Source organism: Dendrobates tinctorius, unplaced genomic scaffold (assembly GCF_039654945.1).
Source record: "Dendrobates tinctorius isolate UK_male_01 unplaced genomic scaffold, ASM3965494v1 ptg000022l, whole genome shotgun sequence".
Lineage (NCBI taxonomy): Eukaryota > Metazoa > Chordata > Amphibia > Anura > Dendrobatidae > Dendrobates > Dendrobates tinctorius.
This window is the reverse complement of record NW_027361690.1, coordinates 18,911,149-18,935,541: the sequence shown is the minus strand read 5'-3', so window position 1 is coordinate 18,935,541 and position 24,393 is coordinate 18,911,149. Positions and strand designations below refer to the sequence as shown.

At 41.9% G+C, this 24,393-nt stretch overlaps 1 protein-coding gene across 1 annotated transcript in view; it reads right to left on the bottom strand.

Moving 5' to 3' along the window:
- The window catches only part of SLC12A1 (solute carrier family 12 member 1), a 179,863-nt gene that overhangs the window by 142,318 nt on the left and 13,152 nt on the right, over positions 1 to 24,393 (bottom strand). Inside the window, exons 2-3 of the mRNA XM_073568454.1 lie at positions 21,321 to 21,443; positions 19,232 to 19,307 (exon numbers count right to left, since the gene is read on the bottom strand). Coding sequence (XP_073424555.1) covers positions 19,232 to 19,307; positions 21,321 to 21,443 — 199 coding nt within the window. The remainder of the gene's footprint in view (positions 1 to 19,231; positions 19,308 to 21,320; positions 21,444 to 24,393) is intronic.

The window sequence follows — 24,393 nt, the reverse complement described above, 5'->3', positions numbered from 1 at the left end:
AATCATCACATGCTGCAGCTGTATTTATTTGCATTCTGAAGCACAGTGATATGAAGGCATAATACATACCCTGTAAGCAATAATGGTGATATTGCAGACCAATACATCGATCAGTTTTCTTTCAATGACCACTACCTGAAAAGTCTTATAAATAATCCATGATCCATTTTTATGTTACTCACCTCATTCCTATAGGAGTAGAAAACTCTTAAAAAGGCTGTCCACTATTTTAACATTGATGACCTATCCATAGGATAGGTCATCAATGTCTGATCGGCGGGTGCGTGACACCCAGCAACCCCACCAATCAGCTGTTTCGTTGCTGCTCCATCTACTGATAGTGGCCGTGGCTGGGTACTCCATATCCGCCTCCTATTGATTTGCATAGGGGTTGATGTGCAGTACCCGGCCGCGGCCAATATCAGTAGACGGAGCAGCTCTGTAACTGAGCACTGCTGGCAGTTGACGACACTGAGAACAGCAAATCGACAGGGGTGGTTGGTCATCAATGTTACAGTAGTGGACAACCTCTTTAATATTTAATCTCATGTCAAATTTTTATCCATCATTTTAATTCATGACTTAATAGAAGTTTAGACTGTGCTGGAACCATTCCTTGGAACCAGCCATCTCTTTAGATTGTTCTTCTGCTGAATTTGGGCCCACCATGCCTTTTTTAACATGTTTGACTCCTAGAAGACATTACCTTACAATTTGTGGATCTTAGTTCTCCACATCCAGAGGTCCCAATAAGACTTTCCAGAACTTAGAGCAGAATAGTATAATCTCCTACCTAGCCATGCAATCGGTATCTTAAGTATCCTTAATTCTTTACCTCCTCGTACAAAACCGTTGGTTGCTATTGCAGAGGTTGACAACCCAGTAATTGTGGTTACCATGGTCGCAAGCAAAATTATGATAACTCCCAGACCTGTCAGTAGTAGAAGAAAATGAAATATTTTATATATTACTTGTCTTTTAATACAACATAACGCCGTAAACGTTGACTCCTAGAACTTATGAGCCTGGAAATAAATACTGAACTGTTGGAAAAAGGCTGTATGGAAAAAATTGACTGAATACCAACTTGTGAATTGCGGAGCAGTCCTTCTCACGTAAATCCTGAAATTAAGAACCTAGGAGAGAGGCTTAACTACCCACTGTTGGAAACGTTGAGAGACGCTTTTAAAATCCTGAAATAAATTCATCTTCTTGTCTCATTTTTGCTCTATACTCCAGTCGACGCTAAAAAAAAAGCCTCCAGCAAGTCAAGTATGTGATTACCTTAAAATAATGAGTTTCTGAACTGGCATCGACCTTTAGAGCGTCCATGCCTCATATTTTATTACCTCCACTGACACATCCATTTGTGGCAATTGCAGAGGTGGACAGGCCAGTTATAGTAGTCACTGTCACAGCTAACCCGATGATAATGACACCAAGACCTCAGTGGAAAGAGAAAAATACAGTATGTTAACTATTAAAACATACTTCTGTGAGTGTCTCGTCAAGAATGCCCTCCTCCTATAAGCCTACAGCCTTGGTTATTAGAAACTCTCCACTATATATAGGTGCTTCTCACAAAATTAGAATATCATCAACAACTTAATTTATTTCAGTTGTTCAATAGAAAAAGTGAAACTCATATATTATATAGAGTCATTACACACAGAGTGATCTATTTCAAGTGTTTATTTCTGTTAATGCTGATGATTATGGCTTACAGCCAATGAAAACCCAAAAGTAATTATCACAGTAAATTAGAATACTTTATAACATCATCTTGAAATATGATTTTTAAATCTGAAATGTTGGACTACTGAAATGTATGTTCAGTAAATGCACTCAATACTTGGTCGGGGCTCCTTTTGCATCAATTATTGCATCAATGCGGCGTGCATGGAGGCGATCCTCCTATGGCACTGCTGAGATGTTATGGAAGCCCAGGTTGCTTTGATAGCAGCCTTCAGCTTATCTGCATTGTCTGGTGTCTCTCATCTTCCTCTTGACAACACCCCACAGATTCTCTATGGGGTTAAGGTCAGACAAGTTTGCTCGCCAATCAAGCACAGTGATACTGCTGTTCTTAAACCAGGTATTGGTACTTTGGCAGTGTGCACAGGTGCCAAGTCCTGCTGGAGAATGACATTTCCATCTCCAAAAAGCTTGTCAGCAGAAGGAAGCATGAAGTGCTCTAAAATTTACTGGTAGATGGCTGCGCTGACTTTGATCTTGATAAAACACAGGGAACCTACAACAGCAGATGACACATCACTGATTGTGGAAACGCTTCTGGCATTGTCTATTGGTCATGAATAGCTTGACACAAGGAATGTGACACTTGTAGCCCATGTGCTGGATACGTCTGTGTGTGGTGGCTCTTGAAGCAATGACTCCAGCAGCAGTCCACTCCTTGTGAATCTCCCCCAAATTTTAGAATGGCCTTTTCTTAACAATCCTTTCAAGGCTGCGGTTATCCCGGTTGCTTGTGCCCTTTTTTTCTACCACACTTTGTCCTTCCACTCAACTTTCCATTAATATGCTTGGATACAGCACTCTGTGAACAGCCATCTTGTATAGCAATGACCTTTTGCGGCTTACCCTTCTTGTGGAGCATGTCAACAACTGCCTTCTGGATATATGTAAAGTCAGTAGTCTTCCCCATGATTGTGGAACCTAGTGAAACAGACTAAGGGACCTTTTTAAATGCTTAGGAAGCCTTTGCAGGTGTTTTGATTTGTTAATTCTAATTTACTGAGATAAAGATTTCTGGGTTTCATTGGCTGTAAGCCATAATCATCAACATTAACAGAAATAAACACTTGAAATAGATCACTCTGTTTGCAATGACTCTTCATAAAATATGAGTTTCACTTTTTATAGTGAAGAACTGAAAAAATTACTGGTAACTTTTGGATGATATTTTAATTTTGTTTGAAGCACCTGTAATACTTTTCTTATATGTGAGGTTACAGTTGACCAACATTAAATGCTGAACTTTTGTCTAACATTAGCTATGAAATCATCAGCAAGATACATAAGATAGGCTACTGGGTAAAAACCTTCAATTGTGCCCTCATTCCATCCCAAGCTAATTTCCACCACTTTCCATTCTTTCACCAGTCAGTATCATACACACTTTGGCCTTGATTCATCAAGGCTGGTGATGTCACGCTGGTCTTGACAAGGAGGCGTGTTTACATCATGAATTAGCCCCCTTTCTGCTCCCGCTCCTCACATTTTGGTGAGGCTGGGCAAAACTGGCATGAAAACACCAAAAGTCACAACATGTTTGTGCATCTCCTTGTAGTTTTGCAACTACCAAAAAAGTGATTTACGCCAGAGTTCTGGCATATTGTTTGATGCATTGAGGCCATAGAGTTAAGGAGTGAAGGCTAGAGCAGGTTCGTCCTGCTGTGTTCACCATCTCTTCTATATTTGAGAAATCTAGTAAAGAAGGTGAGTGTGTTGTGTGTATATATATATATATATATATATATACTGTATGTGTGTATGCATGTCATCGTATGGTGTGTGTAAATGTGATCCCTCCCATTACAAAATCCTATGTAAAGCCCTTTAGTAATGTAAAACCTTAAATCCTTAGAGTATAACTCTTACTTTTCTGTCTTTTCACTTTTTTCTAATTAAAGTAGAAAAGAATCTGCTGCTTCCGGGAAACCTTTCACATGTATACATTGTCAGCAACAAGTTACATTGAAGGGGTGGTCCGAAATACAAATTAATTTTCATCCTTAATCCCTGTCAATTTAATGCCATACTCTAAAGCATTTCCTAATATACAGTTGTGCTGAAACGTTTACACACCCCGGCAGAATTTTTGCTTTCTTGGCCTTTTTTCAGAGAATATGAATGATAACCCTAAAACTTTTTCTCCCCTCATGGTTAGTGGTTGGGTGAAGCCATTTATTGTCAAACTACTGTGTTTTCTCTGTTAAAATCATAATGACAACCCAAAACATCCAAATGATCCTGGTCATAAGTTCACATACCCCACTTCTTAATACCGTGTATTGCCCTCTCTAACATCAATGACAGCTTGTAGTCTTTTGTGGTAGTTGTGGATGAGGTTCTTTATTTTCTCAGATGGTAAAGCTGCCCACTCTTCTTGGCAAAAAGCCTCCAGTTCCTGTAAATTCCTGAGCTGTTTAGTATGAACTGCGCGCATGAGATCTCCCCAGAGTGGCTTAATGATATTGAGGTCAGGAGACTGAGATGGCCACTAAAGAACCTTCACTTTTTTCTGCTGTAGCCAATGACAGGTCGACTTGGCCTTGTCTTTTAGATCGTTGTCATGTTGGAATGTCCAAGTACATCCAATGCTCCTCTTCTTGGCTGATGATTGCAAATTTGCCTCCAGTACGTGCTGCATTCATCTTTCCTTCAACTTTGACCAAATGTCCTGTTCCTTTGTAGCTCACACATCCCCAAAAAATCACCGATCCACCTCTGTGTTTTACAGTAGGAATGGTGTTCCTTTCATCATAGGCCTTGTTGACCTCTCTCCAATTGTAACACTTATGATTGTGGCCAAAAAGTTCAATTTTGGTCTCATCACTCCAAATTACCTTGGTCCAGAAGTTTTGAGGCTTGTTTCTGTGCTGTTTTGCATATTGTAGGCAAGATACTTTGTGGCATTTGCGCAGTAATGGCTTTCTTCTGGTGACTCGACTATGAGCCAATTATTCTTCAAGCGCCTCCTTATTGTGCATCTTGAAACAGCCTCACCGCTAGTTTTCAGAGAGTCCAGCATTTCAGCTGATGTTATTTGTGGGTTTTTCTTTGCATCCAAAACTATTTTCCTGGCAGTTGTGGATGAAATCTTTGTTGGTCTACCTGACCGTGGTTTTGTTTTTACAAAGCCCATGATTTTTCATTTGTTAATCACAGTTTGAACGGTGATGACTGGCATTATTAATACCTTGAATATCTTTTTGTATCCCTTTCCTGTTTTATACAGTTCAACTACCTTTACCTGTAGATCCATTGACAATTCTTTTGCTTTTTCCATGACTCACAATCCAGAAACATCAGAGGCTGGATGAAAGATGCAAGAGTCTGTCTGGATCCCAGAAACTCACTCAGCTTTTATGCACACACACTGATTACAAGCAAACAGGTCACAGGTGAGAATGTTACCTTTAGTAGCCATTCAAACCCATTTGTGTCAACTTCTGTGCAGGTTATGGGGTGCATGTGTGGGGTCACACGCATTCAGCAAAGCATCGCATTAGCTAAGCATCAAGCAAAAGGTAATCCATGGCAAGGAATTAACATCCATCCTTTCTCTTCTCTCTTCACACAGGTAATTATGTCATTCAGCCTCTGAACTGAACTATCATGAATGTATTTTTACTCCATTCAATGTTAGCAAGCAGCCTGAATGGTAATCATGTCATTCAACCTCTGAACTGAACTATCCTGCATGTATTTTTACTCCATTCAATGCTAGCCAGCAACCTGAATGGTAATCATGTCATTCACATCTGAACTGAACTACCCTGCATGTATTTTCATTCCTTTCAATGTTAGCAAGCAGCCTGAATGGTAATCATGTCATTCAACCTCTGAACTGAACTATCCTATATGTATTTTCACTCCATTCAATGTTAGCAAGCAGTCTGAATGGTAATCATGTCATTCAACTCCTTTGCTAGAATTCCTCTGTTACATGGGTCTCAGTATTTACTGTTGTATATCCATGGGGGGATATCTGTAGATGTTATCTCAGGAGAGGTGCTATAGCATAGAGATGGATTCAGAACTGCGTCTTTGATCATCTTTTCTGCACCAGGATATGTTGAGCAGCTGTTGATAATTTATAACTAACCAGTTCCCAAAATCCCTCTCTCTTGGCCCTGTAGTGTGGTGTATAAATTTAGAATCATTCTAAGGGGTACACACATGTGTGGGGTCACACGCATTCAGCAAAGCATCGCATTAGCTAAGCATCAAGCAAAAGGCAGTTAATCGATGGCAGTTAGTCATGGCAGTAGTCAGGTAACCCACAGTCTGAACTCCCTTTTATCCATGTGCTTTATTCCTATCCTCCTGTGTTCCCTTGCCATCTACAATCACCGCTCCATCCCCCCTCCATCACGACTCATACACATCAGCCCCTCTATACTTCCCTCTCCCATGTACAGCTTCCATTCACTTCGCACCTTCCTGAAAAACCTCAGCCCATCTTGTCCAAACACACCTCGCAAAAAACTTCTTACAATTCCAATAACTACTTGCTCTTTATCTTCCTACTTCTACTGATCTCAGGGGACATCTCCCTGTTGTGAACTCTGCCTCTGGTTTCTGGTGAGGGAACTGTTTGTGCTGACAGAGGAATTATGAGTTCTCTTTTCGGGCTCCCTCTGGTGGTGGCAGGAGGTAATGAAGCTGATTTAATTAACAGAGACCTACCACCTGATAATGAGGACGACTATTGGACATTTGGAGTCTCAGACTGGATTTAAGACAGCCGACTCCCTATTCCCATGCTGTTGATTTTTTCCTGCCTCCTGAGGTCTTGGTTTTCAGCTCAGTTCCTGTCTTCTCAAGTTAAGTTCTCTCTGCTAATGTTCACATTTGATTTGGTTTTGTCTTTTCAGTTTTTGTGTGGTCAGCCAGCCCCATCTGGGGCTGTGCTGAATTTCCACTTTTATGTTACTGTATGTGCCAGTTTGCTTTTTGTCCCTTATTAGATTGGCCTCTTTTTGCTCTCTTCTCAGAATATGCCAGAGTGCTGATATAGTGGGTGAAGTCTAGTGACTTCAGGCTTTTTTTGCTATCTGAAGTGTTGGAGATTTTTTGCAGGGTTTTGTGACGTGATTGCAGACAGTATCTTTCCTTTCCTGTCCTTTCTAGTTAGTGTGGGCCCCATCGTTTGCTCTGCCTATTTTCCTACCTGTGCTTGTGCTTTCATCTTGTTTCACCGTCAATACATGTGTGGGGGCTGTCTATTCCTTTGGGGTCTGCTCTGGGGCAGTTTAGATTTCCCCTTTTCTTGCTTTAGGCTAATTTAGTCCTCCGGCTGTGACGAGGCATCTAGAATCATCGTAGGTATGCTCCCCGGCTGCTGTTAGTTGTGTGGTTAGGATCAGGGGTCTGCAATCCGCGTAGTTACCAATCTCTCTGGTTTTCTGTGACTTAGCTTGGTTTTGTTTTCCTCCTCGGTGACCCAATCATAACATCTCCCCCAACCCTGGTCCTCCATCCCCCAACCTCAGCCCCTACCCTACCTCATATCGAAACCATAATAATCTTATTAATATTAGTTGCACTCCTTTATTTCCCTCTTTCAATTGTGCACTCTGGAATCCACCGACAGTATGTAACAAACTTCCTTTCCTGCACAATTCCTTCCTTAACAACTCTCTGAATCTGTTGGTCCTCACTGAAACCTGGATTCAGGATTCTGGCATAGTCTCCCCTGCTGCCATCTCCCATGGTGGCTTACAATTCTCCCATTCCCCGAGACCCACACACAGACTTGGTAGTGGAGTCGGCATATTCCTGTCCCCACAATGCACTTTTCAGGTCATCCCTCCAGCTCCATCACTCTCATTCCCTTCTTTTGAGGTCCACATCATCAGGCTCTTCCATCCCCTCTCCCTCAGAGTAGCGGTCATATACTGGCCCCAGGCTCACCCACCCACTTCCTTGACCACTTCTCAGCCTGGCTGCCGCACTTCATGTCCTCAGAACTACCAACCCTTATCTTGGGAGACTTCAACATCCCCATTAACAGCCCCACTTCCACATCTGCATCCCAGCTTCTATCACTAACCACTTTTCTAGGCCTCTCACAGCTTTCAACCTATGAAACACACAAAGACGGTAATACCCTTGACCTGGTCTTTGTCTGGCTCTGTTCAATCTCCTACCTAGATAACTTACCTCTCCCCCTCTCTGAACACAGCATTGTCTCCTTCACGCTCACAATTCCTCGCCCACCCCAGCACACTTTTACCTACCACACATTCAGAAATCTACAAGCCAATAAACCTCAGACACTTTCAGACTCCCTACACTCATCCCTGTCCCTAATGTCCTCTTTATCCTGTCCTGATCTGGCTGTTCATCACTACAACTACACTATTAGAAGCATCCTTGACCAAGTAGCGCCCCTCACCCTCAGAACCTCCAAACACTGAGTAAAACAGCCCTGACTCACATCACAAACTCAACTTCTCCAGCGATGCTCTAGGAGTGCTGAACGCAGACGGAGAAAAACTCGCACACCAGAAGACTTCATCCACTTCAAATTTATGTTAAGAAATAATAACTCTGCCCTTCACCTCACCAAACAGACTTACTTCACCACCCTGATCTCCTCACTAGCCAACAACCCCAAGAAACTTTTTGACACCTTTCACTCCCTCCTCAGGCAAAAAGCACAAGCCCCTATCACAGACATTTGTGCTAATGACCTGGACTCGCACTTTATTGAGAAAATAGATAATATCCGTCAGGAAATTGCTCCCAACCACCAAGTGCTGTGACTCCCATCCCTCCCTGCATTTCCCCTGGCTCACTCTCCACATTTGATCCCATCACAGAAGAAGAAGTCTCCAGACTCATCTCTTCTGCTCGTCTGACTACATGCACTATTGATCTCATTCCCTCACATCTCCTCCAGTCTCTCTCTCCTGTCGTCACAACTCACCTAACTACAATCTTTAATCTCTCCCTCTCCTCAGGCATTTTCCCATCCTCCTTCAAACACTCTATTGTTACTCTATTACTAAAAGAAACCCGCTCTTGACCCATCCTGCACAAACACCTACAGACCAGTCTCCAATCTTCCCTTCATCTCTAAACTTTTGGAGTGCCTAGTCTACTGTTGCCTTACCGTTACCTCTCCACTCACTCCCTCTTAGACCCTTCACAGTCCGGCTTCCACCCCCTACATTCGACTGAAACTGCACTCATCAAAGTTACCAATGATCTTCTGACAGCAAAATTTAACGGTGACTACTCTCTGCTCATTCTTCTCGACCTTTCTGCAGCTTTCAACACTGTTGACTGCCTACTCTCTAGGCTCCAGTCACTAGGCATTAAGGACAGTGCTCTCTTCTAGTTCTCTTTCTATATCTCTGACTGCTCCTTCATTTTTTTGTTTGCAGGCTCCACATCTCCTCTTCCTCTCACTGTCGGGATACCTTAGGGCTCAGTCCTTGGCCCCCTTCTCTTCTCTCTCTACATGGCCCCAATTGGACAGACCATCAGCAGATTTGGCTTTCAGTACCATCTTTATGCTGATGACACACAACTATACACTGTCAAGATCCAATTCTTGGAGCCGTGTCAGCTTCTGAATTAACGCATGTAAACCTTTTTTTTTCCGTCAAGCCTTTGGCTTAAGGTTAGTTTTGCCGCCGGTGGCCACAGATGTCATTGCATCCTAATAGTTGCTTTGGTTACCTTTTGCCCCCGGTGGCCACAAGTGTCATTGCACTTGATGCTTTCATTGCTTTGCCTTTTGCCCCCGGTGGTCACTGGGGTTATAGCAGCTTTTGGCCCCTGATCATTTGACCATTCAGCCACTGCTGAAACTAGTGTTAAACTCTGTCTGCCCAGTGTCCGCATCAGAGTGAGATGGTGAAGGTGGCAGCTGGCTCTGAGGTGTTGAGCCACTGCAAAAAGTTAATCTGGTGATGCACTCTGCTGCCTGGTGCCGCAGCAGAGCAAGATAAGTGTTCTTGGTGTTTCCCCTGTTTGTATTTTTCCCTGGTGTGCATTAGTACAGCGGTGGGGCCAGTGCCTGCACCACCCAGCTCCCTAGCAAGGGATAGATGTAGTGTGTGCTAGGGTTGCAGGCGACAGGTGAGGAGCCTGTATAGGGAACGTTAGAAGTGTGAGGGACACTGACTCAGGGGAGAGCAGGAGGTCTCCACGTCCCCGTTCCCTATCGCAGGGTCCACCGTTGTAACTGTTTCCCCTTCCCCCGTGTCTTGTTGTTTCAGTTACCGGCCTGCGGGTCGTGTCACACAGGACAGTTACACGTGCCAGTTTTGTTGTTTTAGTTATTGACCTGCGGGTCGTGTCACATAGGACGGGTCCACGTGACATACACATCATCTCCCAACCTTACCCCTGCTGTACGACAGAACGCCAGTGACTGTCTGCCCGCAGTCTCCAACATCATGTCTGCTCTCTATATGAAACACAACCTCTCCAAAACTGAACTTCTTCTGCTCCCGCTGTCTACTAACCTCCATAAATCTGACATTTCCCTCTCCGTGGGTGGCACCATAATAACACCCCGGCAGCAGGTGCACTGTCTGGTTGTTATGTTTGACAACAATCTCTCCTTCACATCCCATATACAATCTCTTGCCTGCTCTTGCCGCTTACACCTAAAGAACATCTCTAGAATCTGCCCTTTTCTCACCATGGGAACAACAAAAACCCTCACTGTCGCATTAAGCCACTCCTGCCTGGACTACTGCAACGCTCTATTAATTGGCCTCCCCGTTACTCGACTTCCCCCTCTCCAGTCAATACTTAATGCAGTAGCCATAGTCATCCATCTGGCTAATCGGTACTCGGACACGTCCGCTCTTTGCCAATCCTTACACTGGCTGCCCATTCATTATAGGATCCAATTCAAAGTACTTGTTCTCACCCACAAAGCTCTCCACAGTGCAGCATCCCCCAATATCTTCTCCCTCATTTCTGTCTATTGGCCTAACCGACCGCTGCGCTCTGCAAACGAATTTCTACTAACCTCAGCACTAAGCTGTACCTCCCACTCCCGACTCCAAGACTTCTCCCGCCCTGCGCCAATCCTCTGGAATGCTTTACCCCAAGAAATCAGGACTGTCCACAATTTGCATAGTTTTAGGCGCTCCCTCAAAACGAATCTGTTCAGAGCGGCCTATCACATTCACTAATCAAAGTCATTTTATGTGTAAGTGTGCATGTGTAGCCCATTCACCAACTCAATCTATCACTCACTCCCTCAAGATGGCTGGACCATCATTGTATATACATCATTGTAAATACACACCTGTACTTTGTACCTCCCCCACCTCATTGTAGATTGTAAGCTCTCACGAGCAGGGTCGTCTTATTTTGCTTTAATGATTGTATTGTTAACGTTGTTACTTATGACTTGTGTTTTGAAACTGTTAAACTGTAAAGAGCTGTGGAATATGTTGACCCTATATAAATAAAGATTATTATTATTATTATGTTATCAGGCCAAAATCACCAGGGTATGTGAACTTTTGATCAGGGTCATTTGGATGTTTAGGGTTGTCATTATGATTTAAAAAGAGAAAACACAGTAGTTTGACAATAAATGGCTTCACCCAAGCACTAACCATGAGTGGAGAAAAAGTTTTGGTGTTATCATTCATATTCTCTGAAAAAAAGGCAAAGAAAGCAAAAATTCTGCCGGGGTATGTAAACTTTTGACCACAACTGTACTTTACTTTAAAATCTCATATCCTTCCCTAACTACATTAACTGCTTTACTTTTTTTTCTCCTTCCTTTTTGATGATTTGAGAATTTCTAGAGCATGCTATGATACTCAAACGAAGCGTCATCAGGTGGCATAGGCTGCAGTAACTGCCACAGGCGCTGCCCCTCCCTGAATCGAAGCGTCATCAGTGACCTTTGTTTTATGGTTGGGCTAGTCCATGTGTGATATGTACTGTACAATAAGGGAAGAAGATTGTCCAGCTCCACGATGCAGTGAAAAAATAAGATTCCTTTTATTCACTTCAATCCATACAAATGTGAGGTTAAAATGCCAGCACAGAAGAAACAAATGCTTGCGTTCTCAACGCGTTTCTGGTGACTTCGCACCCTTAGTCATGATACCATATATTCTCTGGTGATCTGGATTTTTTATTGAACTTGCAGTATGTACTGTGCAATGTGTACAAAGACAGTGCACTTTCTCTCTGGCTCAGATCAGTAGTAACGAGCAGGCAACTTAGCGTACTGTCAGTGTGCATTGTAAGGCGAATACCTTGCACGTGAAATCACCTGTGGGGGCGGCGCTGGTCTATGTTGACAATGCACACTGACAGTGCACTCTGTTGCCAGATTGTTGCTAGACTTCTGATCTGAGTGAACACTGAATGCTGCGGCTGTTGCCAGCCTCGTATGCACACAGTATCTGAGCGCATTTTCCTCTCTGTCTCCTTTCTTTTGACACCACGTCTTGGAGTATTAGTGTAGAAAACTTTGTCAGAAGAATGGAGACAGGGAGAAGAATGCTCACGGAGTCACGGCCAATGCCTACGAGATTCTAGAAGTCCATGATAAATAGTTTTCATTTACCATATATGTATATAGTTTTTACAAATAACATGTTTTTCAAGAATAATAAAGAATCAGCAGGTTTTACGTCAAAACTAAATGATATACTTAGAAATAACTGCCCACAATATTCATGTATCAGCTGTAAGCAGAGCTCTGCCTGCGGGAGAACTACAACCTTATCACTGTAAAACATAATCCACCGGCCATGTAAACATAATCTTAAGCGATTCAACCCGAAATGGCTACAGGACTGTGTTCTTGTTTATAAATCTGAGCTATTCCTCAGAGTTACAGATTTAAAGCAATTTTCCTAAAAAACAAACTTCCCGACTACTCCACAGAGAGAAAGACGGCCGGCACAGTCATGTTCATCTAAGACTGAAAATGCTAATGTGAAATTAAAGACTCTACAAGATGTTTACTGGGAAAATAATCCGATCAGAAGTTAAATCTTACAATTTCAACCCAGCACCAAAGATAAATAACTTTTAAAAAGAAAATCCTTCTGGCATTTCTCACACCTAGGAGGAAAGTAATACTTCTTAATGACCCAAATAAGTTACCAAACTGCCCTTAGAAAATTAATTGTGCATGAAAGCCCTAAGCAAAGAATTGGCAGGTTTCAAAATGCTCCCATTTTATGGCAGGACAGAGACGTGGCTGTACCCCTGCGGCTGTAAGGTTTCATTTGATATGCATCATAAAATCACTGAGCGCTTATTTGTCAGGCACAACATATGCTAAAGTGCAGGCCAGAGAAAATGAGAATTTTGCAATTGGTAATATTTGTCTTCGGTAAGAAATAATCTTTCTATACATCCCGGATGACCCAATTCTACTTTACAGCTTCGGCATAAGCTATTCTCATTAAGTGAATGATGAGCGCACAATTAAAAAGTGCCAGTGGGTAAGAAAGTCCTTCTGCCACAATCGGCGCACACTGTGCAATTAGCGGGATGTATGGACAAGATCCTGCTTCTCAAGAGAAAGGTCACACAGAAGGTTTCCTTCATCACAGATTGAAAAATTAATTCCCCCCTTTAAGGACAGAAGGCTCCGTGATTGAATTTCTGATGTGGCATTATGAACTTTTGGTTCCCTTTTTAAGGCAGAATTAGCATAACCGAAAACTGCATCAAATGCAAGTATAAGGCTGGTTTCACATTTGCGTTTTTTTTCGCGGTATTTTAGCGCTAAATAGCGCATGCATTTTTTTCCCAATACTTTGCATGGGATGCGCTTATGTGCGCATACACATGCGTTTGTACGCGTTTTTCCGCGCATGCGTTTTTTTGCGGTGTGCGCTCGGGTGCACAAAATGCATCCTGTTGCATTTTTTGGGCGTCCGACTTGCCTCAAAAAAACGCATGCGCGCACAATGCGTTTTTTTACAGCAAGACACCCAATATAAGTCTATGGGTGCGCATATGTGCGCATTGGCATGCTTATGTATGCGTTTTTTTGCACATGCGTTTTTTTTGTTAACCATGGAATTTAGGGGTTTGGGTTAGAGTTAGGGTTAGTTAAGGGGGTTTAGGGTTAGGGTTAGGGTCAGGGTCAGGGTTAGGGTTAGGGTCAGGGTCAGGGTTAGTTAGGGTTTAGGGTTTGGGTTAGGGTTAAGTATGGTTTGGTTAAGGGTTAGGGTCAGGGTCAGGGTTAGGGTTAGGGTTAGGGTTAGGGTCAGGGTTAGGGTTAGGGTTAAGTATGGTTTGGTTAAGGGTTAGGGTCAGGGTTAGGGTTAGGGTCAGGGTTAGGGTTAGGGTTAGGGTTAAGTATGGTTTGGTTAAGGGTTAGGGTCAGGGTTAGGGTTAGGGTTAGGGTTAGGGTCAGGGTTAGGGTTAGGGTCAGGGTTAGGGTTAGTAAAGTCATGGTTTGGGTTAGTGTGAGGGGCCACCTAATGTTTGGAAAAAACGCATACAAACGCATAAAAACGCTGCGTTTTTTTCATGCATGCTCATAAAAATGCTTGAAAAAAACGCAGCAGTTGTATGCTTTTGTATGCGTTTTTTCAATGCGTTTTTTTGCGGGAAAAACGCGCTGCAAAAAAAAGCAAGTGTGAAATTAGCCTTAGTGAGAAACGTTTATGAAACTGAAAAAATATAGTCAAATCCCCAGTGGCATTGTGAGAGGTTACTGATGTTTTTCATCCGCTGCATTATTTTTACAGTCTGGTATAAATTTTAATTATGGTCCCATAGGGCATGATCTGACCTGCCCAGGCTAGGAGAAAATTACAGAAAATCTGCCAGCAAAGTGGCAAATATGACTGAACCACTACAATCGTTCCATTATTTTTAAATATAGCTCACAAAAATGTTGTGTATAGAGGGACAGGTCAAAGAATCTAATGCACATCCGAATGGAAGATTTTTATTCATACGACGCGTTTCGAAATTGGTTCAACTACTTTATCAGATACCGGAGGAAGGAGTTGAACCAATTCTGAAATGCTTTGTGTGAATAAAACGCTTTTATTCTGATGTTCCTTGGAGTTTTGGCAGTTCCCGGGAAAAACCATATATCTATCCATGATTATTTATTTTCCTGCACACAAGGGATGTGCGCTCGGTGGACGAAGTAGTAGACATTGTCCAATTAGCTTTTATTCTAGATTGTCCTCTCTTTTACATGAAGTTAATGATCAGGACACCAGTCTGTGTTTTATGCAAGAGCTTCCATGTGATGGAGGTGCGCTGCATGATATTCCTTTCTAGCAAAAGGTCTTAAAGCTCATGCAAACTGCAGAGTCCTGTGCACGATACCAGTATGGCAGGAGAGGTAACTATAGGGCTCCACGGTACAGAGCCACACAGACTCCATTCAGGGATTGTCGGCTGCCAAGTTATGGGCATAATCTCACCCAGGGGAAAATACCTCTATAGCATCCCTATTAGTCTCTGTTAAATTGGAGGCATATGGACGTACAGTAGATGCCTCACTTACCTCTATGGAGGGAAAGTTATGATACAGTTCTGTGGATGAGCTCTTTAATACAACATTCGTGGTCCTTTAGGACATTGTACTAAATATAGGATTTTTTTTTGCACGTACATTGCTGTTTCTGCTTGCCCCACTGTATCCCTACATAATCTGAGCCTGAGTTCTCTATACCCAGAGGTCCCCTGCCCGATCCTTCCTATAGGTTCCCTACCAATGGGTATACTCCAGAACAACTTATTGTGGATCTAGTTCAGTTTTACATTTAACCCAAAATATCCTGAACATCTAAAAGTTGCTTGTATGTTGTTACTTTATATACAATATGTAACATAAATGGGGGCTAATTTAACAGATGAAAGTAAATAGCAAGAACATAAAGCCCATAGGCCTATGATCACATCAGCGTTGGAGACAAATAAATGGGGCACACTTCTCTATTTTATCTGCTAAAATGGTGAGCACTTTGATAGAAACTGAACGGACCCCATTATAGACAGTGGGGTTCGTCTGGTGCCATTTGTGTTCATTATGGGACATAGCTGTCAACTTTGTATTTTATGTTGTTCTGTTCCTATGATAGAGCTGAAGAAATGAAATGAATGTGATGGCCCCATAGTCTATTATCATTTGGGAAATGGTGATTTATGAGACATTAGCTTCAAGTTAAAAGTGAATATAACTTTGTAGTGGCTGCCAATAAAGATAACTTGTAAACTCTCCAGACATGACTATTTCAGTATATACTTTTATTCTATATGAGATAACGGTTGTTTCCCAGAACTCCGCAGTGTGCCATTCCTATGGCATCACTTCTCAGAAATGATGAAAAAAATTGACTAAAGGGCATTACCATACCCCTTGTCAAATGAGAGTGCCCCAAACAATCTGATATTGCCGCACTGACTGGATAGAGTCGTAGCCTGTAGGGACGTACCCCTGACTTGTAACAACCAGTTGTTATTATTTTTTATCAATTTCTAGTAGGAATGACTGAGTAACTGCACAATGTAAAATTATAAGAAATTATTTTTTAAAATAATTATTTCATTAAAAACAGATATACCAGGAGTGCTGAAAGGTCTTCTTTAAAGGTGTTGATTGGCCAAATTAAATTGATGATTGCAGATTAGTTCCTATTTACTAAAATAAGAGCTGTTCTGCAGCACCTTGCAGCAGCTGCTACACATTGAACAGAGCTATGTTATTTAGCTCCCACTCAGTGTTAACAGCTGACGGCTGATCGGTGAAGATGTAGGGTGTTGGACGACCATCTATCTGATATTAATTACCTCTTCTTGGGAAAGATCATCAATATTATATGACCTGACAACCCCTTTAAGTGTGAGTAATTAATATCACATGAAGATTTCAGCAAGACAAGGTGATAGCCTATATTATGATTTGCAAGATGATGACAATGAAAGAAGTCATCCACTTAAAGAGCCAAATTAATTAAGACTGCAGCTTTCCACACCAGTCTTAAAAAAGGCACCGCTAGAGTTAAGAGTTTCAGACGTCTTACATAAATTAGACACATTATACAACTGCCCTGTGCCCAGGTACGGACTGGGACCGAAATTCAGCCCTGGCATTTGAAGTCACACAGGCCCATGCTGTCCTCGTTCCCAAGCACCAGATGGGATATATTATTAATATTACCCTGAATGGAGGAAAGCAAGATTTACTACAAGACCAATATTTCTAATGATACCTGTGGCCTGCTGGGGTAAGTGACGGAGTCAGCGACTTTGTGCTCCGTCACAGCTCATAACTGTATGGGTGTCTTGAAAACACCGATTCTGCTAACAACGTAGCAGACAAGGCAGCCCACGACTAGACAGGCCCATCTGGCAGTTGCCAGAATTGCCAGATGGCCAGTCCGGCGCTGCATGTGCCTCTGCCACAAATGTTACCATTCAGGGAAACACCAATCTTAACAAATCGGGACCTATAAATGCATGACTTCTTTGATGTTCATAGTCTTGCATCGGACTGAATACATTTCTGGAGTAATTTACGAAGCAGAAGATGTGCATATTCTGATGAATTTGCTGGGCGGGCATCGCGAAGCCCCGTACAAGCTCCGCGCACTTTGTCACAGGTGCCCAAGACTGGAGAGAAAAAATGCCTAATGTTGCCAAATTTTTGTGTGATTCAAATCACACAATAAAAAAAATTTGCAACATTTTGAGGCATTTCACACTAGAACATTGATGGAAACACTGTGATGAATCCAGCCCATAACTTTAAAGTGCACTGATTGTTAATAGTTTTTTTTTTTTTTTTTAAATGCTGTAATTCTATCATATGCTGACACCGACTGTAACCTTAGTGATAGACTAATAAATCTTCAAAAGGTGAAAGGATGGAATATCTTTTGTAAGTTGTACAAAATGTCAAAAATACAGTTTTCATTGAAATGTCAGGAGTAAAATTAAACCCACATGGCATGAGGTTGTCCACTATTTTTCATTGATGACCTATTTTAATGATTGGTCGGGGTCCGACACCCGTCACCCCCTCTGATCAGCTGTTTTTGGTATCTGCCGTCCAGCGCTGCTCCATCTTCTGATAGTGGCGGCGGCAGGGTACTGCACATCCACCTCCTGTTGAACAGCTGATCGGCAGGACTGCCTTGTGTCCAGGGTCGGACTGGCCATCTGGCAATTCTGGCAAATGCCAGAAGGGCCGGTCTGGTTGTGGGCCACCTTGTCTGCTACATTGTTAACAGAATCGGTGTTCTCAAGACACCCATACTGTTAAGAGTTGTGACGGAGGTATCATTAGAAATATTGGTCTTGTAGTAAATCTTGCTTTCCTCCACACAGGGTAATATTAGTAATATATCCCATCTGGTGGTTGAGGATGGGGACAACATGAGCCTGTGTGATTTCAAATGTTAGGGCTGAATTTCAGCCCCATTCCGTACCTGTTTGTGTCGGACCCAGGCCGATCAGACATAGGCAACCTATCCTAAGCATATCAATGAAAAAGTAGTGTACAACCTCTTTAACTTTCCCATTTAGATCACGTCATAGCTTTGGCTTCAGTGGGAAATTTGCTAGCTTGCAAAAAAGAAAAACATACTGTAATGGCACAAGCAATATCCTGCGCTGTTTCATCCCATGGAATCCAGCTAATGGAGAAGTCCAAGGGAGATGGGTGGTAATGTTTGGCATCCATCACAGGCATCTCTCTAATAGATATATCAGCGTTTTATGATGTATCCATTAAATGGATGGCATTATGTATAGCCTATGTGTGACAAATTTTAAGTAAACAAATGGATTCCAAAAAGCAGCATGACTCCAGCCTAAGGGTCCCGCTTCACATAGCGTCGCACCAGCGATCCCGACAATGATACGACCTGGTCGGGATCGCTGGTGCGTTGCTACATGGTCGCTAGTAAGCTGCCAAACAGGCAGATCTCTTCAACGACGCACCAGCGATCCCGACAACGATACGACCTGGTAAAGATCGCTGGTGCGTTGTCACACAGCAGCTATTCTGAACGATTCCAGTCTGCGTCCCTGAGTTTTGCGTCTCCAACGAGATCGCTCGTCAGCGTCAAACACAGCGATGCATGCTGGCCAGCGGGACGCCGACGATGAAAAATCAAAAAATCAAAAACAAAATCAGTGACGCATCAGCGATCTCGCTAGCAATCTCGCTATGTGAGACGGGGCCTTAACCAGTATTGAAATACAATAATACATTTTTCAGTGTGATTGAAGAAACATCTACTGCAAAGTAGGATTGTACTTATAATGGGAGTCAATGGCCGGCAGGAATTGTATCTAGTTGTATACATTGGAGGCATGTTACGGGAAGAATGGCGCAAGCTGTTCTATATCAACCAAAGGGTTTTGTAAATATACTAGATGTCTGTAATAAAAGCGTTATGGTAAATATTCCAGGACCACTGGGTACTCAGCGCTGCCGCTAACCTTATCACAGGACAAATAAGCAGCATCCCAGGCGGGACATGTACACACTTACCGATGCCTGCTTGACCAACAATCCATGAAAGACGAATGAAAAGCATCACACCCCATATGTTCAGCATACATCTGACCTATGAGACACATGTAGGAAACATTTCATAAATACCAGATAGTTTGCTAATAGATTATTAAATGTTACTCATTACGTTACTGCTTTTCATAGAAGATTGCAGACACTGATGCAGATTATCGTAATTGTTGCGGCTAAATATATAATAATTCAAAATAATATTTCACAGTTCAACCCCTTAGTGACGGAGCTAATTTTTACCCTAAGGACCAGGCCAAATTTTTGTTATCTGACCACTGTCACTTTATGGGTTAATTACTCTGGAACGCTTCAACGGATCCCAGTGTTTCTGAGAATATTTTTTCGTGACATATTGTACTTCTTGTTAGTGGTAAATTGTGTTCGATATGACCTGTGTTTATTTATGAAAATATCAAAAATTGCACAAAAACAATTTGAAAATTTTGCAAATTTGAAACTTTTAATTTTTACACCATTAAATCAGATAGTTATATCACAGAAAATAGTTAATAAATGACATTTCCCACATGTCTACTTTACATATGCATCATTTTTTAAACCTATTTTTTTTTTTGTTTAGGAAGTTAGCAATTTCTAATTTTTCCAACAAAATTTACAAAACCATTTTTTTTAGGGATCACATCACATTTGAAGTGACTTTGAGGGGTCTATATGATAGAAAATACCCCAAAATGACACCATTCTAAAAACTGCACCCCTCAAGGTGCAATTAATGGAATATGGAAGAAAAAATTAACATTTTACTTTCTTCATCAAAATATTACTTTAGCCCCAAATTTTTTACTTTCACAAGTGTAACAGGAAAAAATTAACCACAATTTGCTGTGCAATTTCTCCTGAGTACGCTGATACCCCATATGTGGGGGAAAATTACTATTTGGGTACATGGCAGTGCTTGAAAGGGAAGCAGCACTGTTTGACTGACTGAATCCAGCTCTGATCATGTTCTCCAGGGTCTCCGCTACTCTGGGTAGCGGAGACCCCAGAAATATTAGGACTCTGGGAGGTGCTATACCCTTATTTCTGATCGCCATTTTAAAGCGGTGATGAGGAAATAAGGGCCCTTAGTGGCCACCGTTTTAATGCATATTGGCGGTCATTAAGGGGTTAAAACGCAATAAAAAAATAAGTAGGAGGAAATCCTTCACTTAATGTTTTTTTTTACATAGTTTTATTAATTTCTATACAGAGCTGCCTCAGAATTCTGCTGGCTGCCCATGGAAACAGATAGCAGATCTCAGACATGTGACCTACAAGCTTGGCGCTAACCATCTAAGCTCCCACGGTGCTCTCCTACAAGCTTGGCGCTAACCATGTAAGCTCCCGCGGTGCTCTTTCCTAACAGGAAGGACACTTGCAGAGTTTTGCATTTAATTTGGTGATGTAACAAATGTAAATAAAAACTGCAGCAAGACATCGCTAGAATCAAGGTCTCTGTCCCTGCATTATTCTACTCTCAGATTAGATGGTGAAAACCTGGTGACAGATTCCCTTTAAAATTCTGCCAGAATGCTAATGAATTGGAGCCGCCTATTGAAAAAGAATGGATTGCAAGTTACAAGGCATGAGAATCTGGGCAGTTCATGGACATATTAGACTGATAAGTGCACCAAAAACTGTTTTATCTTGTTGTGGTGGATGAGGGCAGAAACACCATGCTTTTCCACAGGTTCCACATACAAGGACTCTTTAATTGTAGTATGACTGTCATTATTTTTCGCAGGAAGTTTTATCTTTAACACATACACTATTTGTGGGACTGGTGGCCTATATGTGAAACATGCCACTCTTGTTGACTACTATTAGGCTGTAGTTAGATGGCCGTATAAATTGGATGGAGATCGGAGTGCAGTGGACGGACTGGCCGGCGGCTCTCCCAAACTGAGCGTGACAGCTTCATAGAAATACATCCAGCTGCCACACTGAGGTCAGGATAGCCGTCGGCCAGTCCGTCCACTGTGTTCTGACCTACATCCCAAATGGCCATCTGATTACACCCTTAATGTCTTTGTATTTTGGGCTGTAAACTCACCAGAACACCTTTTATCCATCCAAATTTAACAAATCCTCCCTTTTGTTGCTCTTCTTCATTCTGATCTTCATCTCCCAGGGCACCTTCTCCATTGGAAACTGATCCTGGAGTCACTGCTACATCCTATACAATAGAGGATAAAATACACAATGGTTCTATGGGCGGTACTATATATCATTGAAGAAAATGCATATCTCAAGTTTAGTTAGTTGTTTTAGCCAGAGAAAGATGAAAAACACCCTGCGTGCTTCCATGGATGTATTTTACCCAATTTTCCTGACTACAATAAATATGAGATATGACAACTGATTAATACAGTGGGTACGGAAAGTATTCAGACCCCTTTAAATTTTTCACTCTTTGTTTCATTGCAGCCATTTGGTAAATTCAAAAACGTTCATTTTTTTCTCATTAATGACACTCTACACCCCATCTTGACGGAAAAAAAACAGAAATGTAGAAATTTTTGCAAATTTATTAAAAAAGAAAAAGTGAAATATCACATGGTCATAAGTACTCAGACCCTTTGCTCAGCATTGAGTTGAAGCACCTTTTGAGCTAGTACAGCCATGAGTCTTCTTGGGAATGATGCAATAATTTTCACACCTGGATTTGGGGATCCTCTGCCATTCTTCCTTGCAGATCCTCTCCAGTTCCATCAGGTTGGATGGTGAACGTTGATGTACAGCCATTTTCAGGTCTCTACAGACATGCTCGATTGGGTTTACGTCAGGGCTCTGGCTGGGCTAGTCAAGAATGGTTACAGAGTTGTTCTGAAGCCACTCCTTTGGTATTTTAGCTGTTTGCTTAGGGTCATTGTCTTATTGGAAGTTGAACATTCGGCCAAGTCTGAGGTCCAGAGCACAGTGGAAGAGGTTTTCATCCAGGATAGCTCTGTACTTGGCCGCATTCATGTTTTCTTCAGTGGCAACCAGTCGTCATGTCCCTGCAGCTGAAAAATACCCCCATAGCGTGATGCTGCCGTCACTATGTTCCACTGTTGGGATTGTATTGGGCAGGTGATGAGCAGTGCCTGGTTTTCTCCACACATACCGCTTAGAATTATCATCAAAAAGGGAAATCTTTGTCTCATCAGACCAGAGAATCTTATTTCTCATAGTCTGGGAGTCCTTCATGTGTCTTTTAGCAAACTCTGTGCCGGCTTTCATATGTCTTGCACTGAGGAGAGTATTCCGTCGGGCCACTCTGCCATAAAGGCCCGACTGGTGGAGGGCTGCAGTGAGAGTTGACTTTGTGGGTGGAACTTTCTCCCATCTCCCTACTGTATTTCTGGAACTCAGTCACAGTGATCTTGGGGTTCTTCTTTACCTCTCTCGCCAAGGCTCTTCTCCCACGATTGCTCAGTTTGGCTGGACGGCCAGGTCTAGGAAGACTTCTGGTGGTCCCAAACTTCTTCCATTTAAGGATTATGAAGGCCACTGTGCTCTTAGGATCATTGAGTACTGCAGAAATTCTTTTGTTACCTTGGCCAGATGTGTGCCTTGCCACAATTCTGTCTCTGAGCTCCTTGACCAGTTCCTTTGACCTCATGATTCTAATTTGGTCTGACATGCACTGTAAGCTGTGAGGTCTTATATAGACAGTTGTGTGCCTTTACAAATCAAGTCCTATCAGTTTTATTAAACACAGCTGGACTCCAATGATCGAGTAGAGCCATCTCAAGGAGGATCACAAGGAAATGGACAGCATGTGACTTAATTATGAATGTCTGAGCAAAGGGTCTGAATATTTATGACCATGTGATATTTCAGTTTTTCTTTTTTTAATAAATTTGCAAATATTTCTACATTTCTAGTTTTTTCCCAGTCAATATGGGGTGCAGAGTGTACGCTAATGAGAAAAAATTAACTTTTTTGAATTTCCCAAATGGCTGCAATGAAGCAAAGAGTAAAAACTTTAAAGGGGTCTGAATACTTTCCGTACCCACTGTAAGCTGCAGTCATTGTTAATGCTAAGAGTGATCGAAGAATAAGATAATGGAAATTGGCAAATTCTGGAAATCCATGAGCAGCATGTTAAGGAAAAAACAATGATAAAACATAGTTAACGTGAATTAAACACTTTCACATGATCCAAAAACAATGAATTGTATGAAGAGTGCACCAGAAGGTTACCATGAATTCAGAGTGTTGCCCCCTTTATAAATCCTATGCCCTAAACCTTTTTAAGAAGTGACATTTGCTTGATATTTACAATGACTTTTCGGCGATCCCATTGTTTTCTAGCTTAGTGCTGTTGGTTTGTGTGAATATGTAGGTAATTATATAGTCACTTTCACCTACAATGTTTGGGAACAGAGAAATAGTTCTGTTTGGTCTGGAATTTGTTTTTTTCCATAAATATCAAGGCTAGAAGTTATATAACCTTAAAAACGTTGTTTAGGCTCACATCATAATAGGTGGAATAGTCCACAGAATATCCCCCTAGGCTTCTATGGGACAGAAAAGGCAAAAACACAAGGAAACGTATACAGTGGGGGAAAATAAGTATTTGATTTGCTGATTTTGTAAGTTTGCCCACTGACAAAGACATGAACAGTCTATAATTTTAAGAGTAGGTTAATTTTAACATTGAGAGATAGAATATCAAAAATAAAATCTAGAAAATCACATTGTATAAATTATATAAGTTTATTTGCATTTTACAGTGAGAAATAAGTATTTGATCCCTCTGGAAAACAAGACTTAATACTTGGTGGCAAAACCTTTGTTGGCAAACACAGCAGTCAGACGTTTTTCGTAGTTGATGATGAGGTTTGCGCACATGTCAGGAAGAATTTTGGTCCACTCTTCTTTGCAGATCGCCTCTAAATCATTAAGATTTTGAGGCTGTTGCTTGGCAACTCGGAACTTCAACTCTCTCCGTAAGTTTTCTATGGGATTAAGGTCTGGAGACTGGCTAGGCCACTCCATGACCTAATGTGCTTCTTTTTGAGCAACTCCTTTGTTGCCTTGGCTGTATGTTTAGGGTCATTGTCTTGCTGGAAGACCCAGCCACGACCCATTTTTAATGTCCTGGCAGAGGGAAGGAGGTTGTCACTCAGGATTTTATG